The sequence below is a fragment of the Gekko japonicus genome, unplaced genomic scaffold (genome assembly GCF_001447785.1).
Source record: "Gekko japonicus isolate JY-2015 unplaced genomic scaffold, Gekko_japonicus_V1.1 scaffold183, whole genome shotgun sequence".
Lineage (NCBI taxonomy): Eukaryota > Metazoa > Chordata > Lepidosauria > Squamata > Gekkonidae > Gekko > Gekko japonicus.
Genome location: NW_015175361.1, coordinates 360,344 through 384,495, shown reverse-complemented (window position 1 = coordinate 384,495; position 24,152 = coordinate 360,344). Strand labels below are relative to the sequence as shown.

The window sequence follows — 24,152 nt, the reverse complement described above, 5'->3', positions numbered from 1 at the left end:
GTGAGCTGGAATCAAGATCTTAGTGGATTTTTCCATTCCAACATCATTTTTCCACATTGGCATTTGCTTCAAACTCCTTGCAAGGCGATGTAACAAATCTGCTTTTACTGAAAGCATTTTTAATGTGCAGTTCTGAACGATAATCAAGAAGTATGCATATATTCTATATGTAAATAATTGGTATTAATTACTGAAATTTAGAAGTAACTGCATGCGGTGTAATGGTTGATCAGGATCTGAGAGATGCAAGTCCAAATCACCACTCTGCCATGGAAGCTCACGGAGTTACTTCCGGCCAGTTGTTCTATGCCACCCTAACCTTCCTCACAAGTAGGGTTGCCAGTACTGCTTGGAGATTTTGAGGGTGGTATCCGGGGAGGAGGAAGTTTGGGAATGATGTGATGTCACTTCCAGGTGATGCTGTAGGAATTTCTTTTATTCCCTGTGATAAAGACCAGACAGACATGGGGAAATTCCTAGGGCATTACTGTGGAGTCCATTTTCCAGTCGTTTCTTTCTCCCATTCCTCAATTTCTTAAGGGCAGGGAATTGAGCCTGAGGCTAAGGGTTTATCTACTGTTGGAAGGCAAGTGGCACATCTACTCACAGTTTGAGGTTGAAATGGAGAAGGGGAGAACAGTGTTGTAAGCGGCTTTGGAACTCCATTGAGGAGAAAAGTGGGGTATAAATATCTAAATAAAATAAACGTTTATCATGCCATATACCTATATTGCTGTGAAGGCTCATGTCTCAGTAAATGTGTTAATCTTCAGACTGCCACCAGTGTCTTTATTATTTCCCCCATTAGTATGTCTTTTACTTTTGAAAACAAGGACATTTTTTTTAAAAAAAGGATTTCAGTCTATAATCACAGTATTACAAGGAATCTGATCTGTATAGTTTAGGGTCCTCTCAGGCATTTCTGCATAGTTTTCTGATTGCCTTCTTGTTCTCTCAGAAGGCATTCCAGAGTGCTTAATTTAAGAAATTTAGATATTTTGCCTGAAGTTACTCCAGCATTGGAATTGCACGGTACGCTGTATGGCTATTTACAGTATATTTCATGCTATTACCATATAAGGTCAATGGCAAATTTAAACTGGGGTGGGGGGAACACTACCCAAAAGGGATCTAAGAACAAAAAATATGCAGAGGCTAGAATTATGAAGGGAATAATTGTACATTTCTGGACTTAATGTATAGCCATGTGCATTAACTAACTGTTGGGCTTGATTTCAAAAATATTTCAAGGACTTAGCAAGGAATTGGAGAATATCTCAGGGAATAAATTTATTCTTGTGAATTATATTATGAGATCATTTCACTTAAGGCCTTTCCAGACAACAAATGTACATTTATTTGGTGAGTAGGATCCATTCCAGACATCTTTGCTTAGGAAGAGCTTAAAGTTCCTCAAAGTATTAAAAGTTTTATAATTTAGGGGATGAAGGTGAGCACAAGTACCACAGACACCTATTGGATAATATCTCTAATGCTCTTAGTGACGAACTAATTCACCTCTTTTCTAGATGCTTCTGTTTTAATTTTGGCATTGAGAGATGCTCGACTTTCATTTTTTAAAAAGCAAATTTCCAACTCTCAAGTTTCTAGCCCATCCCTTTTCATTTGCATCTCTCACCAGTTTCGTTATTAAAAACAAGTTACGTATAATGTGGAAATTATTATTATTTAATGTGTGGAATAACATAATCCTTGGGCCTTACCATGGATTGATATTTATATCTGTTTGAAATAATCCCAGTAAGGTATAGAAAGGCTAATAAATGCACAGATTCAGCATTTATCTCAGTACTGGTTGCATAAGAGATGTCCATCTGTTTAGGGAAGGATAGGTTGGAAGCTTGTGCATCCCAAAGAATGACAAAGTATTTTTCACAACAGCAAAAGAGAGAAGGGCATAGACCAGGATGTCCATATATTGGTAGCCAAGTATTAAGTCAGCCATTAGGAGTGTAGATTCTCCCCCCAAATAAAAACACTTTGTATGCGCATGCACAGAAAATGCCCTTACTTCTTACAGTCCTGGTGGTGGTGACTGTTGCTGCAGTGGTGGAGCCTGGGAGCCGCCACACCAGGCAAGCCACCAAGGGGAGCAGTGGGAGGGAAGCCTCAACAGGCCTGCGTGGAACAGCTCCAGGTGAGCTGCTAAGAGTGGCTATGTGATGGGGGAGCCTTGGCAGGGGGACAGACAGAGAGAGAAAGGGGTGAGGAGGTAGAAAGAGAGTTCTGGGGTGGGAGGCAGAAAGAGAGAAAAAGTGCAACCAGAAGTTATGTCATGACATTGCACAATGTCATGTCCGTCCGTCCCCCCCATTTTTGCTCCTGCTTTAGTGAACCCCCCAGCAGCAGGAGCTGGAAACCAAGGCAGGAGATTGCCTGCTACATTGGGCTATCCGGTAAGCCTAGGCTAGGTAAACCTATCTGGTAAGCCTTGGCTAAACCTAAGCCCAGGCTACCTAGAGGTATATCTATGAGGTATCACTGAGAACCAGATTAAGACATTTTAAAAGAACAAATTTAATCAGGTATAAGGAGAATCCTACTGAAGTCTATTCAGTGGAGCTTAATCCAAGGAAAGTGTACTTATGATAGCACTGAAGGTCTCCTAAGCATTTTTTAAAATCTTCTGTAGCAAAGGATATTTTATCCTGCTCTGTTTGAGAGTTTGATGTTTTAATTGGAACTTGCTGATTTTATCTGGATACTGCTGTTTTAAAGGCTTTCTCTCTCCTGTGACTGTGTTTGAAAATATTAACTTGTCGTTCTCTCTTATTATATTGCTAGTTTTTTCAGGTTCCCTGTGTTTGTTATAGATTTTTACATCTGTTCACTTGCTGTTTTTTAGATGTTGTTATAAATATTGTTTATATTACTGTGTTTTTAATTACTGTTTTGAGCACCTCTGGGAATACTTACATTAATGGAGCAGGGTATAAATATCTTTAAATAAATAAATGATTATTAGATCAGTTGCTAGTAAAAGCCAAACTTTATGGCTGTGTGCCATGTATACATATATGTTAAGCCCCATATCAGTCTTGAAACTTTAACCATGGCTTTGATTGAATTCTGCAACAAATGAAATATAAGTCTCCCCCCCCCCCAGATTCCTAGATCATTTGTAATGACAAACAAGGAGCGTTTGCCCAAACAAGCTCTTTTTTTATGAGGGAGCCTCAACAGAATTTTATGGTGACACAAGACTCTTGATTTGCAGTTGCAGAATAACATGCAGCCCTTCTGGAATTTGTCCATATTTAAATGTCATCTTTGTTCTCACAGTACATTCCCAATTCAAACTGTTCTGAAGTTTGATGACTGCAAATGATTTATTGTACTCTTTTACAAGAGTGATTTGGAGCCCAAGAATGGCATATGCAGTTCTTTTTCTGTTTTCACTGTGTCATTCAGCTTTTTGTAACTCTACAGTGACTGGAGTATGATGGGACGATATTAAAAGTGCCGTTTGCTTTCTGATCAATAGAGGGCACTCCTATAGCAAAAATGCATGTTATTTTTGCTGTATGTATTCAGTTCTTCAATAACAGACCATTTAAAATAGATATACCTTTTATCCTGAGGCGTCAAAATAAAAGCCTAATTCCACCTCTTGTAGGATATTTTCTTTATTTATTTATTTTTGACATTTCTACCCCGCCCTCCCCGCAAGCGGGCTCAGGGCGGCTTACAAGAGGGCACAGGTAGTTTCGGTAGATGAATGAAAAGTGTTTTAAAGCAACACAGTCCAATAATCATGTTGTTTTGTGTAGTACTGAAGTCAGAAAAGTTTAGAATAATGTTTTAAGTTAAAACATATTAGATACCATATAGTAGTAATCATAGCAGAATAGCTACCATCTAAAGTTCTTTAGAATTCAGTATCTTCTTAATGCAAATTACTATAAACAAAGTTCCTAGTTATCCACACTCTGATAATATAGATGATTTGAGAGTCCAGTGAGGTATAGGGTTGCCATTCTTCAAGTGGGGCCTGTAGATTTCCTAGAATTAACAGTGATCTTGAGAGTACAGCGATCAGTTCCCTTAAAGCTAAATGGATGCCTTGGAAGGTGGATTCTATGTCCTCATACTTTGCTGAGGTCCCTCATGTCCCCAGGCTCCACTCCCAGGTTCTAGGAATTTCCTGATCCAAAGTTAACAACCGTAGGCATCCCTGTGTTCATTCAAATTAATTTTGGTCCCGTGATTAGTTGAGAGACAGTAATTTATCATCTCTGTGGGAACTTTCAAATACAATTGAAAACCTGTTGTTATGTGTGACAGGTGTTACTAGGTAATAATACTGTCTGAATTTATTTTGCAGTATTTCCAAGCCTGATGGTTGCCAAGGAATTGACAGAGCCATCACATCTTTCCCCGGCCAAGGAACTTTGACTTTGGAACCAGTCACTGATGTGGAACTATCTGCTCAAGGAAGTGGGGATCTGACTGAGGAAAGAAAGAGGTACTGTACATTGCATTTGCCAAAGGAACTTGTCTGTTTGAGTATCTTGGTTTTGGTATGAGCCTTTTGTTGGCGATATATTTACAAACATTGGCATGGGTTGGTCATAAAAGTATCTTGTCACTAGATTTCAGAAGGATTATACATCCTTTCCCAAAGTGATAGATAAAGGGTGCCGTCTAGAACTGTGCCCTTGAATCCCTCTGATTGGATTATTATTAGACCCTTGATTTTATATATTGATATAGGCCCTATGTTGTAGATTCTGTGCTGTACTATTTTGGTCTATTTTGCTGGTCTTATGACTGTTCTTAATAAACTTACTTATATTGATATAGGAGAACATTTTATTTGATGCAGAACAGAAGAAACAGTGTGCTGGTTTTACAGAAGTATTAGTTTCCTTCTGCTGTGACAAACTTGATCAAAAACAAGCTTGAAGGTGTATTTTCCTTCCACTTCAGTGCAAAAAGACAACTTGCATTTCTGAATGAAATTGCCATGGGTTTCCTTTTGATAGTTTTCAGTTGATGTGAAAATCAATACATCTTTAAAATTGTATCATCTACTTCTGCTGATGAAATCTGACTTTCATTTTTGAAGCTGTTTTGCTGCTATAATATGGAATGTTCTTTATTGCTTGGGGGGAAATCTTATTTAAAAGCAACTGGAACTTTTGTAATTTAAAAAACTGCCTCGCACTTAAAAGAAATTATTTATTTTCTATAAAGTTCACTTATATTGTACTCTAAGTAGCATGCAAATGAATTTACATTTAGCTGCTAAGATCCATACAACAGATTTTTAATTGATAGCCATGCTAGCTACATACTATGGTTTGCATAGAATTTGTTTCCTAAATTGTCTTTGCTAACAAATTACCATGGATAAATAGGAGAAAGCACCTGAGACCTCAGTGTTATATATCACATTGGCTGTGGAAGTGGCCATTGATTTTGTTCCTGGGGAACACCCTGTGGTCATAGAAGCCAGCTATTAATCATGACGTATCAAAATATTTTAAAAATAATTTTAAATCAAATCCTTTTGGTTTTATTTTCAGCCTTCCTTATTCTGTATTTGAAGCAGAAATAAGCCTCATGCTCAGATCTGTGTCAGGTGCACAAAACTCAACAGTGGTCTTGATGCTTATTAACAGCTCTATGACTTATGAATTCACACCTCTATTAATGGAAAGGTCACACACTGGAATTGAGACTATTGAGCTGTGCATCCCTCAGAGGACATGTCTTCTTCCATCCTAACAATTCAATCTGTTGGCTTGTGGCAACTGTTTTATGTATTACTAGAATCTGTAAGAAATGCACACATTTCTCATTTGTCAATTAGTGAAAACAGAAAACCACACAGCCCCCTCCTTCCATATTATTATTGCTTTCATTTCAATGAAGGGGAGTAGGAGAATGGATGTGTCAGAGGTCTGAGCTCTGTGAATGGCTATAAATTGGGCCCAGGGAAACGTGTGTAACTTTAGGAACTGCCAAAGAAAGAATTCCTGATTTTCCCAAAGAAGCCTGCAACTTCTTTTCACACCCCGGGTGGAGTCATCCCGGCGGCACGCGCGCAAAACATGCACACCACAGGAGGTCCCAGGACAGGGCTAGACTCCCCCACTTTAAGGTAAGAACGATGCTTGTGGGGCCCCCCCACTTTCCCCAGAACCCCCCCACACTAAAAAGGTCCTAGCTACGGGCCTGATCCGGGTCTGTGCGGGGGGAGGGCGGGGGTGGAGCCAGCACCTCACAAAGGCTGGCTCTCCCCTGACCTCTCAGTCTTCACCTTATGCTCGGCCTACCCTCCCACCCTGAATGCAGTGCAGGCTCCAACTGGTCATCCCTGGTGGGGGCTGGGTAGGGATTTTTCGCCCTTTCCTGATTGGCTACGTGGTAGGGTGTGTTTTTGCCTACCCTGTACTAGTTTTTCAGTGGATTGTGGACTTGGCAAAGGGCTAGTCACTTTATAGGTTGGCAGGATTGTGTTGGAAAACTAATATGCAGCTTGGTGAGCACCATTTAGCAGCCCCACTTTGGGGGCTAGGGGTCTTGCAGGATCAGCCCTTGGGTTGTGCAGCCTGCGGTGAGGAATGTGATCTGCCTTTGGGACTGCCTGGATAGATCCTCCCCTTAGGTTGTGCAGCTTGGGGGAATGGACTTCCAGGACATAGCCCACTTGCTGCACCGGCTGGGGGTGAGCCACAGCAAGGTGGCTCGAGCCAGGGGCAAGGTGGCTTGCCCTTTATATGGCAAGGGAGGGGTCGAGAGTGACCCTTGGCCTTGACTGTGCCACAGGTTAGTGTTGGCCCTTGCCATTTAAACATGTTAAAGTTAAATAAAGTGGCCCTTAGTTTACCCAACTTTCTGTGTCTGAGTCTTTCTTCCGACTGGAGGGGCAATGATCATGTTAGTTTTTCTAAAGCAAATTTGTTGGTCTCTTCCCAGGCTCTTAATTGTGATACACTGTCTTCTGTATTTGCTTGACGGGACATGGTTGGGAATTGCTTCAGATTTCTGTTTGTTTCTTAACCAAAGTGTGAACCAAACAAAGAGAAAGTGTGATCATGGTCTCAAGACAGGTGGCAGCTTGCTTACATTGTTGTAAGTTATGTAGCCAGGTGACACACTTGAACTGTAATGATTAAAGCAACATTCTTTCCAGAGAAGTGAGGCACAGTTGTCCAGCCCATTCAAGCTGTTCGCTGCACAGGTTTGCCTATGCAAACCTTCCCCAGTGCTAGGGAGACAGAGCTGCTTCCTAGACTTGTTGATATGGTGGGTCAGACTATATAAAACATACGGATGATTATATTGTAATTCCCAGAAATGGGTTTCATCTCTCTCCCTCTTTGTAATATCTAAATATAGAGACTTTTTGGGTGAGTATTGTGTATATGTGTGTATGCCTGGAAGTCATGGTTGACGTCTGGCAACCCCAAGTGGGGCTTGGTCATTTCAGAGAGGTGGCTTACTATTGCCTGCCTCTGCATCTCAGCCCTGGTATTTCTTGGAGGTCTCCCTTCCAAGTGCTTGCCAGGGTCGGCCCTGCTTAGCTTCCGAGATCGGACTTTCCTGCGCTATCCAGCACTAAATATAGAGACTTTTAATTGTAAGCAATCAAGGAAGCTTTTAAATTATGAGTTCTCAGGATATGAGTTTTTCAAATGAATGTTGTGTATATGTAGCAGAGAAACCCATCTAAATTACAATGAGAGAAAGTTCAGAGCAATAATGAGCTTGGATCCAGACTAGCATATCTGCTGCACTGTACTGCTGAGGAGCGGATTAGAAAAGCACTGCCCACCCGAGATCGGACTTGCCTGGGCTATCCAGAGCTAAATATAGAGACTTTTAATTGTAAGCAATCAAGGAAGCTTTTAAACTATGAGTTCTCAGGATATGAATTTTTCAAATGAATGCTGTGTATATGTAGCAAAGAAACCCATCTAAATTACAATGAAGTTCAGAGCAATAATGGGCTTGGATCCAGACTAGTATATCTGCACTGTACTGCTGTGGAGTGGATTAGAAAAGCACTTTGCAGGCAGAAATCCTTCTGCCCACATAAATGCTAGTCTGGATCCAAGGCAGAATCTTCTTTGAGTGAATATTTATATCTTGCTTTTGATCTGAGTAGTTACTGATTATAATGCATTGCGTATCTGTGAAGAGGCCAAACTTTACTATTACCCATGGGGCTTTCCTACAGGGCAGCAAAGTCAAATGACTCTTGTACATTCTCAGATGAAAATTTATATTAGCATTTAATGATCATTTGCCCTTATAATGAGAATTGCTTTGTAAAGATCCCATGATTCACAGCAGAATGTGAGACTGTATCATGTCCTGTCAAATAAGCGGTACAAAGTAATTGCATACTAACTGGGTATTTCACATTTAGAGGTGGCATGTGACTAGACTAACCTTTTCTAACCTACTTGTAATTCTGTAGTGGGAATCCTTGTAGCATTTCATTTTCATCTTTGAGTAGTAGAGTGAAGGTGATGTTACAGACGGACTTGGAAGCAGCTGCCCTGGCTCAAATAATTGTGCCTACGCCTATGCCATTTCCAGTTCAAGTAAAGTAAAGATACATGGTGATTGATGCTGTAACTTTCAGTTTAAATAAGCTGTGCTAAATATGGGATATGTGTGTCAACTGATCATGTAATGTATCCCATGAGCAAGGACAAAAGGGTGGGCGCACACAGTGTTTGTGATGGCTGAAAAATGCAGTGCCCAGGAGCATCCAGCATCTAAATGAAAGTGACAGTCTGTGACTTTATGAGTCCTGCGCTCCTCTTGTCTTGATCAGGCCTTAGGTACCAGTGACCTAGGCTAGTTCATGGAAAACAGTGAAAGAAGCTATGAGAAAAACAGATTTGTCTGACGCATGTACACCAGCAGTGAAAGTCATAGTGACTGTATGTCCAAAGTCATTTTATGCCTACCCCTGTAACTTTAATCTGGAAAGAAAATGTTATGGGTCAAATGCTTGACTGTTGAGCTAATAATCCTAGCAGAAAATATTTTTGGAATACAGTTAATTTCCACTCTTCTAGTAAAGCATTTTATAAAGTCTAGTAATTTTTTTGTGTGCATAATAGCTGTCAGTTCTAAATTTCAGAATAATGATTAAATTGAGGAAGATATCTCTTCTGAATAATAATACCTCCTTTTGAAATAATGGGCTCCAGGTTAGGGGTGGGTATAAACTGGCTCACGAGCCAAAATTCAGCAAGGACTTGGGCTTGTTTGGAGCCCCTAAACCAGTTTATTGGACTTTTGTCCACTTCGGTTTTGGCTGTTCAGGCCATTTAAACCTAACTGCTGAGCGGTGTGGGTCTGCAGCTGACCTGTGGGTTTTGCTTCTCTCACTCCCAAGCAAAAAACAGACAGGTGAAATGGCTGCCAGCCGTTTAAACCTAACAGTGGGGTTGGTCCACCCATCATCTGTTAGGCTTAAATGGCTATGAGCCATTTCACTGGTAAGTTTCCTTCCCCCTGCTTCCAGGCGGGTGGAATGGCTGCCAGCTGTTTCAGCCTAACAGCTGACAGGTGCACTTGTCCAGCTGTTAGACTGTAAGCCATTTCACTGGTGGGTTTCGCTTCCTCCTGCTTCCAAATGGGGGGAAGCGAAACGGACAGGTGAAATGACTGCTGGCCATTTAACCCTTCCCAGATGACCCCCCCTTTCTCCTGGTGTGGCTCACCATGGTCGAGAGAAAGGGGGCACTGAACTCGCCAGTCGAGTTTGGGGCCTTTTGGCTTAGTTCAGGGTTTGATTTGGGGACTGTCCCAAATCCCGAACTGAACCAGATTTTTTGGGTTTGTGCCCATCCCTACAGCTGGTAGCCATAAAAAAGGTCTCTGCTCCCCTTTAATTCCTAGTTTTCCGTTCTCCAGTTTGATGAAACAATAAAACATCCTTCTTTCTGTGCATGGTGAATCTTTAAACACATCTGGTCAGTCTTGCTGGCAAGGAAGGAAAAAGCATTTGCCAGTTTGCTTAATATGCATTATTGTTACTGAATGTGTTTCTATCCACAATTTTATTTTTACAGTGAGTTTTATTTATACAGTGACTCCTGAGAGTCACTCTAAACTCTGATTTTTCTTTGTATTCACCTAAGAGACTTGTTAAAGGTTACAGTTAACTGAAAGGGACAAAAAAGTACCATAGGTAACTACAGATTCTTTATTGGCTTCTGTTTTCATCCACTGGCAGGTAACATTATTGCCATTGTCTCTAGGTATGCCATAGCGGATTGATTTTGATTTAACTTCACATTAAAGGGCAGATTGACTTGACCAGGACTCAAGTTATTGAGTTTTTAATTGCTTTTTTAATATAAAAAGTGGTATCCAATCAAAAGATATGTGGTGTTCTTTATAATTATAGAGAGTAGAGAACAAGTAGTGAATGTCTAGAAAAGCAGCAGAATGTAGCTAGATAATCTGCCCCAGTTTGAGGCCTGTGTTATTAACAGAAACTTTATATGTAGTATTAGATGAGTTGATAAAGCCTTCCTATTTGTATTCTTAATCTCCATCCCAGAGTGACTGAAGGGGAAGCAAGGGGGTAAGTGGTCCAGTGGCCACTAGGAACCAGGAAAAAATACCCACTAAAAGTTACTTTGTATTCAGCTTCGTCTTTTGTCAGGATTCTGTGGAGCCAGGTCTGAGTCCAGAGCTGTCTCAGTCTCCAGGGTTGCTTTTTGTTGGGCTAGTGTCTCAGGACAGAGCCTCAGAATAGAGCAAGAACAGGGGGACTTCTTTTCACCCAGTTTCCCCAGACTGCTCTGCCCCTTACTTATTACCACCTGTCAGGGAATGGGTCTGGCTTGTCCCCCTGTCTGCTCCCCGGCACACTTTTAAAATTCAAGCCAACCCTGGGCTCAGCCAGTCGTCTCCCCAGCCCGGTCCTGGGGTGTGACAGGCCCCTGGGTCAATGGGTACTTGCCTTGGATTAGTGAACTCTCTGGCATTTCCCGCCCAAACTTCTTTAAAGATCTGGCTGACGCACCTGACCTGCTATCCCTGTCCCTCTGTCAGAGCTCCCCTGGGTCTCAGTGCCAGGAACCCCTCTGGAAGAAACTCAGCTGGGCTGGCTTCTGCTGCTGAACGTGCCACTGAGAGCTAGCTGGGCTCCTTCAAGCTGGCTGACTCCTGAGTAGACTCAGTCAAAGCCACGTTCTGCTGCTGCCTGGCAGGCAATGTCACAAACAGGAAACACAGACCTCCCAGTATAAAGGAGGCAATATAAGAAAAACTGGGGATAGACGACCTAAGAAGGTATAAACATTCAAGTACTATAATGTAACCAACTTTATATTAAAGCTTAATACTCAGAATGTACAAAATTACAATTTTAGGGCGTAATAGCCAGAGGTATACAAAATTGCAATACAAAAGCTCATTAATCAGAACATAACAATGTAGCAATATAGAAACAGTTCAGCAATATAGAAACAATTTACAAAGCAGTTTACAAAGCAATGTCCCCATCTTCAGGGCTTGTTGGTGCAGTGTGCCTTCAGTAGGGTTTGCAGTCCCCCAGGGTAAGTGCGAGGGCGGAGGCACCAGCCCCGGACATATTTTGTGGAAATTAAAAAGCTAAGAATGTGGATTGCCTTTTGGGGATGGGGTAGATTCTACTTCATATGTTCACTGTTTCTCATTTCTCATAAAATGAAATACTGTAATTCCAGTTAGTATAAGATCTTATTTGCATATGTCTTACTTGGTTTAATTTGCTGTAGATTTTGAACACAGGGGACTGCAAAACCTAAGCCAGGAGTTGCTTCTTCTATAGTTTTCCTATATTAATGATCCCTCTGTAGAATTGGGTTCTGTTAGATCCCTCTTCGGAGACAGACAATGGCCCCTGCCACACGGGGGGAAATTGAGGCGGGCAAAGAGACACGCGGCGGCGGGATCACACAGATCCCATGAGCCGCCGCGCAGTTGCTCCCCAGCACAATCAGATGCCGAGGAGAAAGCCACGGGAGGGAGCGTGAGGCCGCCAGCTGCGCGTGTGTGCGCATGCGCAGTTCGGCTGAGAGCCTCGATTGCTCTGGAAGATGGGCGCTCCAGCGCTCTGACGGCCGTGCTTGATGCGGTGTTTCCGGTAAAACAGGCAGTGGACAGGTTCCTACCAATATCCTACCTGAGCAAAATCTGAAGGGACTGTGGAAGAACAAGAACATTGGTTGAAGGCTCCTTAGAGGATGGTTGGATCAACTCCAGTGTATAAAGATTTCAGAAGAAAGCAGTATACAGAAAGTTTAAAATATGTGAGAAATTTAGAGAAATTTAAATAATTTAACGTGGTATCTAATGGCACCTTAAAGACTAATGAGTTTATTATACTATAAACTTTCATGAGCCAGAAACACTTTATGAGATGCATAAAGTGTTGTATTCATTTGGTAGTTTTTATTTATTTATATAAAACCCAGTTTCCCAGGACGTAGGTATATTACATAACAGTGCAGAGCACAGATCAAAGCAAAACTCTTTAGATCTTTGTTTATACTTGTGCTGTGCAGTGTTATATAACACACCTGTATTTTGAGAAACTGGGTCTTACTGATCTCTCCTTGTAACAATGCCTCCCCACATTTTCTGATGTGTGTGTGTGATCAGTGCCAACTTCACCCAGCTAACGAAACAGGTTCTGGGTCACAGAAACTTAGATCAAATTATATAGGATTGCCAAACTCCAGGTGGTGACTGGAGATCTCCTGCTATTACAACTGATCTCCATGTGCCAGAGATCAGTTTACCAGAGAAAATGGCTTCTTTGGAAGGTGGAGTGTATGGCATTATACCCTACTGAAGTCTCTCCCCTCCCCAGGCCCCACCTTTTGCAGGCTCCATCACCAAAATCTCCTGGTATTTCCCAACCTGGAGCTGGCAACCCTAATCAAAACCGTTCATTTTGGCTGCAGCATATTAACCTGGCTTCTCCTCTGGAATTTGCCTTAAATAACTTGGTGTTTTTGATCCATGTTTAGAAACAAACTGTGAGTCAAACTAATGCTGATGATGGCGGGTCTGTGGGTTTACACATGGAACTGTGCCAATCACATAGAAAGAGATGAGTAAGAGGTTCAATTTGAAAAGCAGAAAGAGTGAATGGCAATGAACCTCCTAGGGTTGCCAGCCCCCCACTCCAGGTGGGGGTTCCCCCACTTTTGGAGGTTCCTCCCTGCTACCAGCCAGCTGGCCAGTGCGGGAAATCCCACCCACAAATGCCTCAAAATGTAGCGTGATGATGTTACTCACACACACATACATAGACCTTTATTGGCACAACACAGCAGCAAAGAGAACAATGAAACAAATAGAAAATAAATAGCACAAAGTAATGGTTTATAACAATTTACAACATGCTGCACCAATGAGGAATCGTTTTTATAAACTTCTTGGAAATAATAGACTCAGTTGAGAATAGATGTTACTCAGAAGTGATGTCATCATTCTGCTGGTGTCACATGGCTACACTCTAATTTTTGGGCAACCATAGAGTTTTGGGCACCATAGAGTTTTGCCCCCAAACTAGAGCGTTGGCGTGTTATGTCGGCGGCGTGATTGCAGCTTATATCCTGAAACCCTTCTCCCATGTACTTCCTTCTTTGGCAGGGTCACTTCCTGTGCTCTGACTGGGAGAAAAGTGCTTAGAGACAGAGGGCTGGAGGGATATAATCATAATTGCCAGTACAAGGAGGATTCTTCACTCCTCACCCACAAACCCTATTGATGCAAGGCTGTCAGCACCCATTTCTTTCTATATGACTTGGGCTGCTCAGTATTTAAACACAAGAAACTAATGTCATCTCAAATTTGTACTTGAGTGGGACATGATCGCAGCCTTTAAGTATCTAAAAGGTTTCTGCAGAGAAGATGGAGACCAATTGTTGTCTTTGTTACAAGAGACAAAACATTTCAACTGCAGGGAAAGTTCAAAATGAAAAATTAATAGCCAAATCTATTAATAAAGGGTAGGCAAGAAAAGCAGTTGCCTAGCAATATGGTGGAAATTTGTAAGAAATTTGGAAAGAGAAGTAGTGTTACAGCGCAATCCAAAACAGAATTGCACCTTTTAAATCCTATTGACTACAATGGCAGCAATGTAAATAACAGAAATTGGTGGAAGAGCTATATAAGAGAATATTAGAATGACTCCTAGACATGAAGATATATCATGAGAGAGTGCTTGTTTGTTCATGGGAAAGTAAGCAAATGGTGTACAGAGCTGTGATGTTCTGTAGTACAAAACAAGCATCTAGATATGAAATGAAATAAGAATTACAAGGCATTTAATATACTGTAAAGTGCTATAATGGCAACACCAATGTAGGAAAGAGTTTATTTTGTTGTCAGTTGTAAATTCTGAGTAATGCCTAACTATCCTGGCTTTATTCTGCTTAGTTTTGCACAAATTAAAGGTGGAGTCATTAAATTACATTAAAGCGAGGCTTTTAACTTGCTGAGTGTATTATGAGGGATCAAACTGGGGATCCATAAGGATGCATATAGGAGAGGAAATCCATTCTCTCTCCGCCTTTTCACATCAGTCTTTCCCTCCCATTTTCCCATTGTGTCTACAGCTGAGTTGTGATATTTCTATGTTCCTTGTAGGGTTGCCAGGTCTGCGTTGGAAAATACCTGAAGACTTTGGAGGTGAATCCGGGAGAGGGTGGGGCTTGGGGAGGGGAGGGGCCTCAGCATGGTACAATGCCATAGAGTCCACCCTCCAAAGCAGCCGTTTTCTCCAGGGGAACTGATCGCTGTCAGCTGGAGATCAGTTGTAAGAGTGGGAGAGCTCCAGGCCCCACCTGGAGGCTGGCAACCCTAGTTCCTTGGTACAATATTAATGGATGTGGAGACATTGCCTGTCTGGTTTGTGGGGTTTAACCCCCCTGCCTTTTAGTTTTTTTAAAAAATTCTCTGCTACCTTCACAGTTCCTTTGGGTTTGTAGAAAAATTTCCTATTTATGTCCACACAGTGGGGTTAAATTTGTATAATTTTGTATAAATTTGTATAAAATGTATAATTCTCATTATTTATGCTACTTGCTAACACACAGTGATGTGACTGTACTATGGACAGGTAGTACCTTGCAGTTCCACTCAGAATTTTAGTAATGTTAGAGTGTTTGAACTGGGAAATTAAAAATTAACTCAGAGCTCACCACATCCTGGTCCCATTCCAGAAAGTATTCTGGTCCACCTGGTGCCAGTTGGAGGGTAGAAATACCCATCAATCCTAGTTTACACAGCAACAGTTGTGAATAGTGTGCTATGGGATAGGTGGGCATATTATTTAAAATGTTTAAATCAGGGATCACCAAAGCAGCTGCTAACCATTTTTTGTGCTTATATTCTGTGCACCTACATGATGACAAATGAGTAAGATGCATGGCTGAAATTTCACATTTAGCATGTTAAAGGGATTACAGTGTTTTGATCTCATTTGTATTCTTCAGTGATCAGTCATGGTTCAGTACAGAACATTTCTTCAAGCTTGACAGCCCTTTCGTACCTAGTGGTGGCCCACTTCTTGGCTCTTGGCCCACAGACTGAGCAAGAGATGGCTATTTCCACAACACCCATTAGTTTACAGAAATGGCAAGATATGAATATTTCCACAACACCCATTAGTATTCTCCCAAAACAATCCCATTGATTTGATTCTAAGTCCTGAAGGGCACCATTGTAATAGTCTGATCTTTCAAACCACTCTGGGTTGAGAATTTCATCATGCAGGGCCAGTATTATTTTGTTTGTCTTGCCATGAAAATGAGTGGCATAACTCACAACTGAACTAAGGCTTTCCTGATCTAATGTATTTTTCTTTTAGGTTTCAGCTAGTAAACAGACATATCAGTGCAAATGAATATTATGTATGGACAAATGTTACAGATAATAGTTTTGCTACATGTTACTTGCTCTGTTCTGAATTCTACATGACATTGTGGTCTTCTTAAGTTTTCATCCCTTAGGTTAAAAGACTGTTTGATAGTAGAACTCCTGCCTTAAGACAGGACGTGGTAGCTGATGAACAAAACCCTTTTGTATTGTAAGAGATCGTTCTTCATATTTTAGTTCTGTTAAGTTGTTAAAAGTATTTTTACAGTTTGAGTATGAGGACTAGATGTTTGGAGAGACAGTTTACAGCTGTGTTTGCCATTGGGATGGATGTGTCTCATGAATAAGCACAAGAACAAAAGATTCCCATAATCATAAACTGAATAGCAAGTGAAAGGCAAAATAATTATGCCAGTACTAATTCATTGTACAGTAAATCTGATCCTGAAATGAGAAGATTATAGAATGTAATCATTATGACAGCATAGGAAAGCAAGGACAAAATTAATAGGAAACTGGGAGTGAGTATAAATGGGAAATTTTCTCAGTGGAGGGTGGTAAGCAGTGGGGTACCGCAGGGATCAGTACTCGGTCTGATGCTTTTAAACTTGTTCATTAATGATTTGGAGTTGATACGAAGTTGTTCAGGGTGGTGAAAACCAGGGAGGATTGTGAGGCACTCCAAAGGGATCTGTCGAGGATGGGCGAGTGGGCATCAACGTGGCAAATGGGTTTCAGTGTGACCAAGTGCAAGGTGATGCACATTGGAGCCAAAAATCCTAACATTGATGAGGTCAGAACTCGCAGAGACTGACCAAGAGAGAGATCTTGGAGTTGTAGTAGATAACTCACTGAAAATGTCGAGACAGTGTGCGACTGCAATAAAAAAGGCCAATGCTAGGCTGGGGATTATTAGGATGGGTATTGAAAACAGATCAGCCAATATCATAATGCCCCTATATAAACCAATGGTGCAACCTCATTTAGAATACTGTGTACAGTTCTGGTCACCGCACCTTAAAAAGGATATTATAGCTTTGGGAAAAGTGCAGAAAAGGGCAACTAGAATGATAAAAGGGTTGGAACACTTACCTATGATGAAAGGTTAAAGCGCTTGGGGCTCTTTAGCTTGGAGAAAAGACGGCTGAGGGGTGACATGATCGAAGTTTATAGGATTATGCATGGGATAGAGCAGGCAGAGAAAGAAATACTTTTCTCCCTTTCTCACAATACAAGAACTCATGGGCACTCCCATGAAATTTCTGAGCGGTCAGGTTAGAACAGATAAAAGGAAGTACTTCTTCACCCAAAGAGTGATTAACACATGGAATTTACTGCCACAGGATGTGGTGGTGGCTACAAGCATGGACAGCTTCAAGAGGGAATTAGATAAGTATATGGAGCAGAGGTCCATCAGTGGCTATTAGCCACAAGGTATAGATAGGGACTCCGGGGCAAGTGATGCTCTGTATTCCCCCTGTATTTTTGGTGATCAATAGCTTCTCCTGGTTGAATACATACAGTTTAGGATTAGATTTAGATCTAATATATTGTTTGAATGATATCTCTGGCTTTTTGTGATCTGAAAGACCTTTTTCACAAGCCTATTCGTTCAGCTGTTGTGGGGTGGGGGGGTTCATCTGGACCTTGCTGCAGACTGCCAGCCCTCCTCCTTTCTCTGTGCTTGATAAACCCTTGTTCTAATGTCATCTATTTAAAAATGTAGGGTACATGTTCTGGCATTAAAAAGAGCACAAACTAGTGACTAGTCATTCAGTATGAAATACTGTGTAACAATGACATTGAGAGACAATACCAGATTAGTGGAATTTTCCAAAGACATGCAGAACTTTACTGTTTCCTGCCTTAAACTGATGTGCTGATATTATTTCGGCTATAGTTCTATAGTAAGTTATTTACAATGCTCTCATGGAAGTTTAATTTTTGCACCCTTACTAAACTTTTTTTAAAAAATTATTCTTGCGTATCACCACTATTTTCTTACTATACATCTGAATTCCGCAATCCAAAACTCTGTTATATAAATTTTCAGCCATACTTATTTTGATTGTTCATAAACATTTAGACATAGATTATGGGACTTGGAATAAATATATTAACTGGAATAGATAAATTCCACCTGTGCTTTTACTAGATGGTTTTGGATTAGTCAGAAAAGGAAATTATGATAATCTACCAAATTTGTTGGAGCAATAATGAGAGAATCATTGGAAAGAATATATTTCTTATATATATAAAGAATATATGCCCTATAAAATAATTGTTAAGATAACCTTTCTTGACAGCTTATTCTATTCCCTGGCCATTCACAGATTGGAAATAGCTTCCTGTTATCTGACTGCGATTGATCTTGTGGCCTAAAAAACACTTTCCTGGGAGTAAGCCCCATTGAATAAAAGACCGATTAGGTGGACTTGATTAGGATCGCTTCCTACATTCACTTTCTCATGTTCCCTTGCTAAGCATGGAAATTAATTGTTCCCTAAACTCCTCACATATTTTACAGTTTGTCCTCCTTGTTTCTCCACAGCTCCATTATTTGGCTAGGTTCAGACACCATAATAGGCCATGGTTATCACTAACTGTAGTTTAGAATGCACACTATGATTGGAGCTTCCAAATATATAAGAGGCAAAACATGGTTTATAGGTGACTAGGAATAAGGCCCATTGTAGAAATAAATACAACAAGCTCAAGAAAGAGGGTCTGGGCAGGTGCCTCAGCCTTGGGCACTCGGTGTCAATTTGCTGTGGCGACCTCAGCAGGGTATAATGACACAGAGTCCACCATTTTCTCCGGGGAACTGATCTCTGCCATCTAAAGTGCAGTTGTAATTCTGAGCGATCTCCAGCCCTCCAGTGGCAACAATGGTTTTCCAGGAGGAAATGGATGACTTGGAGGGTGGAGTCTATGGCATTGTACCTGAGGACCCACCCCTTCTCAAACTCCAACCTCTCCAGGCTCCACCCCTCAAATCTCCAGGAGTTTCTCAACCTGGAGTTGGCAACCTATTGCCTTCTCAGTCAACTATCAACCTACTTTTATCTGCCCCTCTGACTTCAGCTTTCCATCTCCCCCCCCCTGCAGCCTCTACCTAGGAAAAGTACAGTCTTTCTCCGCAGTGAGGACCAAAACAGCTTACATCATTCTCCTCTCCCCCTTTTTATCTGCACAACATCCTGTGAGGTGGTCTGAAATCACCCACTCAGCTTCCACAGCAAGAACCTGGGTCTGGCAAACCCTGCTCTGAAGCGCTAATTGCTATGCCACTCTGGCTGTCATAGGAGGGCTGTCATAGGAGGGTAACAGGAACAAGCAGCCAGACCTAGTTGTCATGCCAGTCAGGTGTCATCAAGTCACCTAGAGGGTGCTGCCAGGTCTAGGGTAGCCAACCTCCAGGTGGAGCCTGAAGATTGCCTGATATCACAACTGAACTCCAGACAACAGATCTCTCTCCCCCTGGAGAAAATAACTGGTTTGGTGGGTGGACTCTGTGGCATTCTATTCAGCTGAGGCCTCTCCTCTCCCCAAACGCTGGCTTCCATAGACTCCACCACAATATCTCCAGGAATTTCCCAACCTGGAGCTGGCAAGCATAGACAGGACTGGCCCCAATGAGTTCCCCACAAAGGCCTGCCTTTTATTGACAGAACCAAGTTTGGTTGCCTAGCAACAGCCACAGCAGTTTTTTCAGACAGGGAATGGCCAATCCTGCAGTGGGTGGGGAAGAGGAGTGGACCCAACACCCAGCCAATGGCACGCGATTACTCTTGAGTGGGCCAGTGCCAAGCACAGCCAATGGGAGAGCTGGAAAGTGCCAATATGCTAGAACGTTTATATAGAGAGAGTTATATGCTTTCATTTTCCATTCTCTAAACTGTTTCATCATTTATTCTGGTTGCCATGGTGTGTCAACCTCTGGAGGTGGATTGTTTTGGCCATGGTTTATGGAGTCAGACATCACACATAGCATGTGTGAAGACCTTTGTGCACTCACAGAGTGCCTACCACCCTCTACAACCTCTCTTCTTCAGGTTATGGGTTATACATAGGTCAGGATGTTCCACTTACCTCCCTTCTTGTCTCTTTTAAAATCTACAGTTGTCATGACCGTCTCACACCTCAGGTCCTCTCACTCCCAGAGACATCCACAGACAGGGTAGCACAACCCCCTTTAATAATCAGTCCTCACTCACACAGAGCTATTGGAGATGGGGCTCAAAGACTTTTCCAGTCACGCACTGCCACCATTCAGGCATATCCTATAGCATATGTAAGTAGACCAAAAATTTAAATTGTGTGTGTTTCTTTCCCTTAGACATGCAGCCCACAGGGTTAATCAAAACAAGAAATGTTTATAAGAACAAAACATTGAGGAAGGTAAAGTCTAAGAAACAATGTTTCACTTCCATTGAACTTTTGAACTAAGGTCCTATACCTACAACTGGGATTCTTTAGTTACAAATTTACTATTTTCAACCTGTTCCAAGCAGCTCTTCTATACAGTTCCCCTCAGTCAGAAAACCCTCTTTTCATCTCAGCACTTAAGCTGTCTACATGTTGGCTGCTAACCTCTTAACTGTCATTTTTCAACTCGTTTTTTCCCAAGTCTCCTTCTCTGAACATTCTGTCCGCTCTCATTGGCTGCTCTTTGGGAGAGCCTGAACCGACCGTCTGTCACAGCCTGGTTTACAAACCTGCCTGGTTTCTGATTTTGGTTTGCTGATTGATTGGAAATCATGGTTTGTCAATTCAGGAAGCTTAGCCATTATTTGGTGTGGTTTCTGAATGAAGTTAGTGTTTCCCAAGGTGTGTTTCTAAACTTAGAAAAATATAAAAATATTTTTTAGCGTGCCTACCATTTTGCCCTCCTCAGATTCATTGTCATTATTCCGTGCAGTGGTTCAGATACATCTCTCGCTGTGTCGAATGGCCTGCGAGATCCTTGGCTTTTGTTCTTCCTCCTCCTCTGCATGCACTTAATGGTTTCTGCTATTGCAACGGTTTCTTGTTCATGATTCATGTAATCGGTTCAATACATTACATATAGCATGGTCTCTTCCCTTCAAGCTAGGATTCCAAACCAGCATTAAACCAGAGCTTGAAATGCTGGTTTTGAAGAAGAGAGCAAACCACAGTTTGTGGTTTGGATGTAATGACAAGCTGTGTCTTACCACAAAAGCATGTGGTGGTGGAAAGTGCTGTCAGGTCACAGCTGACTTCTGGTGACCCCATACGACTTTCAAGACAAGAGATGTTCAGAGGTAATTTGCCATTGCCTGTGTCCATGTCACAACCCTGGTATTCCTCGGAGGTCTCCCATTCAAATACTAGCCAGGACCGACCCTGCGTAGCTTCCGAGATCTAACAAGATTAGGTAAGCCTGGGCTATCCAGGTCAGGGCACCACAAAAGTAGATGCTTTTAATTATCGAGCCATGGCAAAAGGAGGAAGGGAGTGTTTGAGCCTGAACATACTAAAGGTTTATTCATGCTTTCTGTTGCATCTAAATGATGCCTGTCTCTATGTGTCATTTTTGCTGCTATGATTCTCAAGTATGTATTTGCTGCTTTGGTATAACTGAATGCCTAATTTATTTGTAGAACCTCTCTTTGCCACCCAAATATGGTAATGCTGAGCAAGAGTCTGCTGGTGCCTACTATTCTCAGCTAGCAGACAGATTTCTACAAGCTGATATTGCAGAAGCTTAGGAACAGAAACCAACGAATTTGCCTCTCCATGTGCTCTGTGATGCATCTGTTTTCTTAAAACCCCCAGCTCTTCTTGCATTCTGACTGTCTAGCTAATGCATTGCCTGGTAGGCTTGGCAAATTCACACTGCCTCCTCCACCTTGACCCTCTCATCTTGCCTCTTAGCAAGATTGTTACATACAATAATCTTTCTGTACCAGACTGCTCCCCAGTATCCTCACACATTGCCTTGTTTACCTTGGCTATGCATGACATTCTCCCTACTTTCCTGGTGGAAGATACCATTTCAGAAAGAGGGATGGACTCTTTTGTTTGAAAGGGGAGGGAGGAGGGAAACAAGGGTATAAAATCCTCCATATTAATCTTCTCTATTGTTTACTATTCTAAAATATATGCAGTGCTTCCTGTCAAAATAAAGAGCACATGCAGGACGTGGTAAGCAAATCTATTTGCATTTCAAATCAGCTGAGTCAACACAATATAATGGTCCTGCCTGGAGGTCTTTAGGGATCCACAGTAGCTGACAATGTGTGCTTAAAGGGAGGGTCTTAATTTTCGTTTTCTTTTTTTTATAGCCACTTGGTGGTAGCCAATAGCCCTTGTCATAAGCGCACTTGCCCAGTGCCTAGTCTCAATGCTGCTGGCTGTTACGTGGTCTGACACAATAGTTGGAACATTTATTTGTTTGAGATCCATTTTCATTCGGGTAAAGGGGAAGCAAAAGGGGAGCTGAGACAGGAACCTGGCAACAGTTCAGAGAAGAAAAGCTGCTGTGAAAGTGTCTCAGCTGCCGCTGCCACTGATGCAAGCAGCTGTTTTCATCTGCACTGCAGTATTGCAGCTTCCACAGTCCGATCGCTCCAGGTTTCTCGCTGGTGGAATTAACAAGGAAGCTGGCCCGGATTGCAGCTAGCTCCCGCACAAGGGCTCACTGAGGATGGGAGGGTCGCAGTCTCTGCAGCAGGCACAGACAAGTAGCCTGATTCGGGAACCATCAGAGGCAATGTAAGTGTGTGATCTCTCTACTCCTTTTGAGCCCCTGTAAAGGCAGGATTGGAACCTCCATGAGGTAGCTGAGGGCTTCACTGAGAGAGACCCAATTATGTGACATAGTCTTTGTGTAATAGTCATTGTGGTCTGCTCAAGGCATAGTGAAGATGTCATTGGTTTTCAACACTGATTCATTTTTTAAAATAGTTCCATAGCGTGTAGGAATTTGAGTTAGAGAAGGCATCCTTTTGTATCATGCAGCGCGGTAGCTCTCTGTACCATTTGTTTATTTCCTATGTGCTCTGGAGACATAATCAATCAAACCTATCACCGTTTTCAATGAAAAATGCCTCTGATTCTATTTGAAATGCACAGCATGTTTTCATTGTTTTCCAGGGCTTTTCTTCCTTCCCATACAGACGTTTTTCCCAGTTCACATCTCCCTTGTCTAAATTATGTGTTTTATAGAAGGTTGTTTTTTTTTAATTTCTAATTGCCTTTCAATATGATGCCTTAATTCCTTTTCAGAAAGGGGGGGGATGAACTTTACCACCATTGAACTGGGTATATACCCAAAGATTTTAAAATGATTTGTCATCTTTAGACTGGAATGTGATACTTGTATAAATGGCTTTATTAGTTCATTAGGCCCAGTCACTGCTTCCTTACTCCCTTTCTAGTATATCATACCCTTTTTCATATATTAAGTGAATATACTAGAAAGTGGTCTTTATTGGATTTTGTAGAATGGCCTTTTCTTCTTGGTTTAATTAACAGGTTTAGCAATTAGTGTATTTCAAGATGCATTGTTTCTGGTGATTTTAAGCCATGAAACCTGGTGTACAGGACTATCATCTATCTATCTATCTATCTATCTATCTATCTATCTATCTATCTATCTATCTATCATCTATCTATCTATCATCTATCTATCTTAGAAAGTAAAGCATAATATGAAGGGGATAAAAAAGAAAAATATGGATTATATAACAAATTACATATATCAAAATTAATATGCATTGCAAGATATGTAGAACAGAAAAAGTAAATATTTCTCCCCAACATCCCCTTCATTATAGTTTTTAAGATTTTCTATAAGGTACAATGGTCCTTACGTCAAACATTTTAAATCTCAGATTTCATAGCTAATCTATTTTGCAACTCTATTATTAATTTCTTCATTATTGCATATTCTGTGTAATATATATCAGTATTTCTAGATACTAGCTATAACTTTTAATATACCAAAGTTTAAAGGAAGGTCTATAATATATCTCACATATGTCAAAAAATAACAGATATTTTTGTTCAAAATCTGTTTCCTCATATAATTATGTTCAAAAGTTATTCTCATATTTCAACACTGTGATACATTTATGTGCACAGCAAAACATCTCTATACAATTTTTAAACTATTTCTTATTCTATATTTATCTTCTGTTTTGCATAAAACTCTCCTCAGATTTTGAAATTGATCTGTTTCTCAAATAAATTGTTAATTTCACCATTACTGCATAATCGGCAAGTTTATTTTCCCATTCTTCTAAGCTTGA

The 24,152-nt window shown here is 41.3% G+C and overlaps 1 protein-coding gene across 7 annotated transcripts in view; it reads left to right on the top strand.

Moving 5' to 3' along the window:
• The window catches only part of TACC2 (transforming, acidic coiled-coil containing protein 2), a 210,737-nt gene that overhangs the window by 95,007 nt on the left and 91,578 nt on the right, over nt 1-24,152 (top strand). For all 7 annotated transcript variants that reach the window (XM_015425395.1, XM_015425396.1, XM_015425391.1 and 4 more), the window contains one exon: nt 4,346-4,486. In XM_015425395.1, coding sequence (XP_015280881.1) covers nt 4,346-4,486 — 141 coding nt within the window. The remainder of the gene's footprint in view (nt 1-4,345; nt 4,487-24,152) is intronic.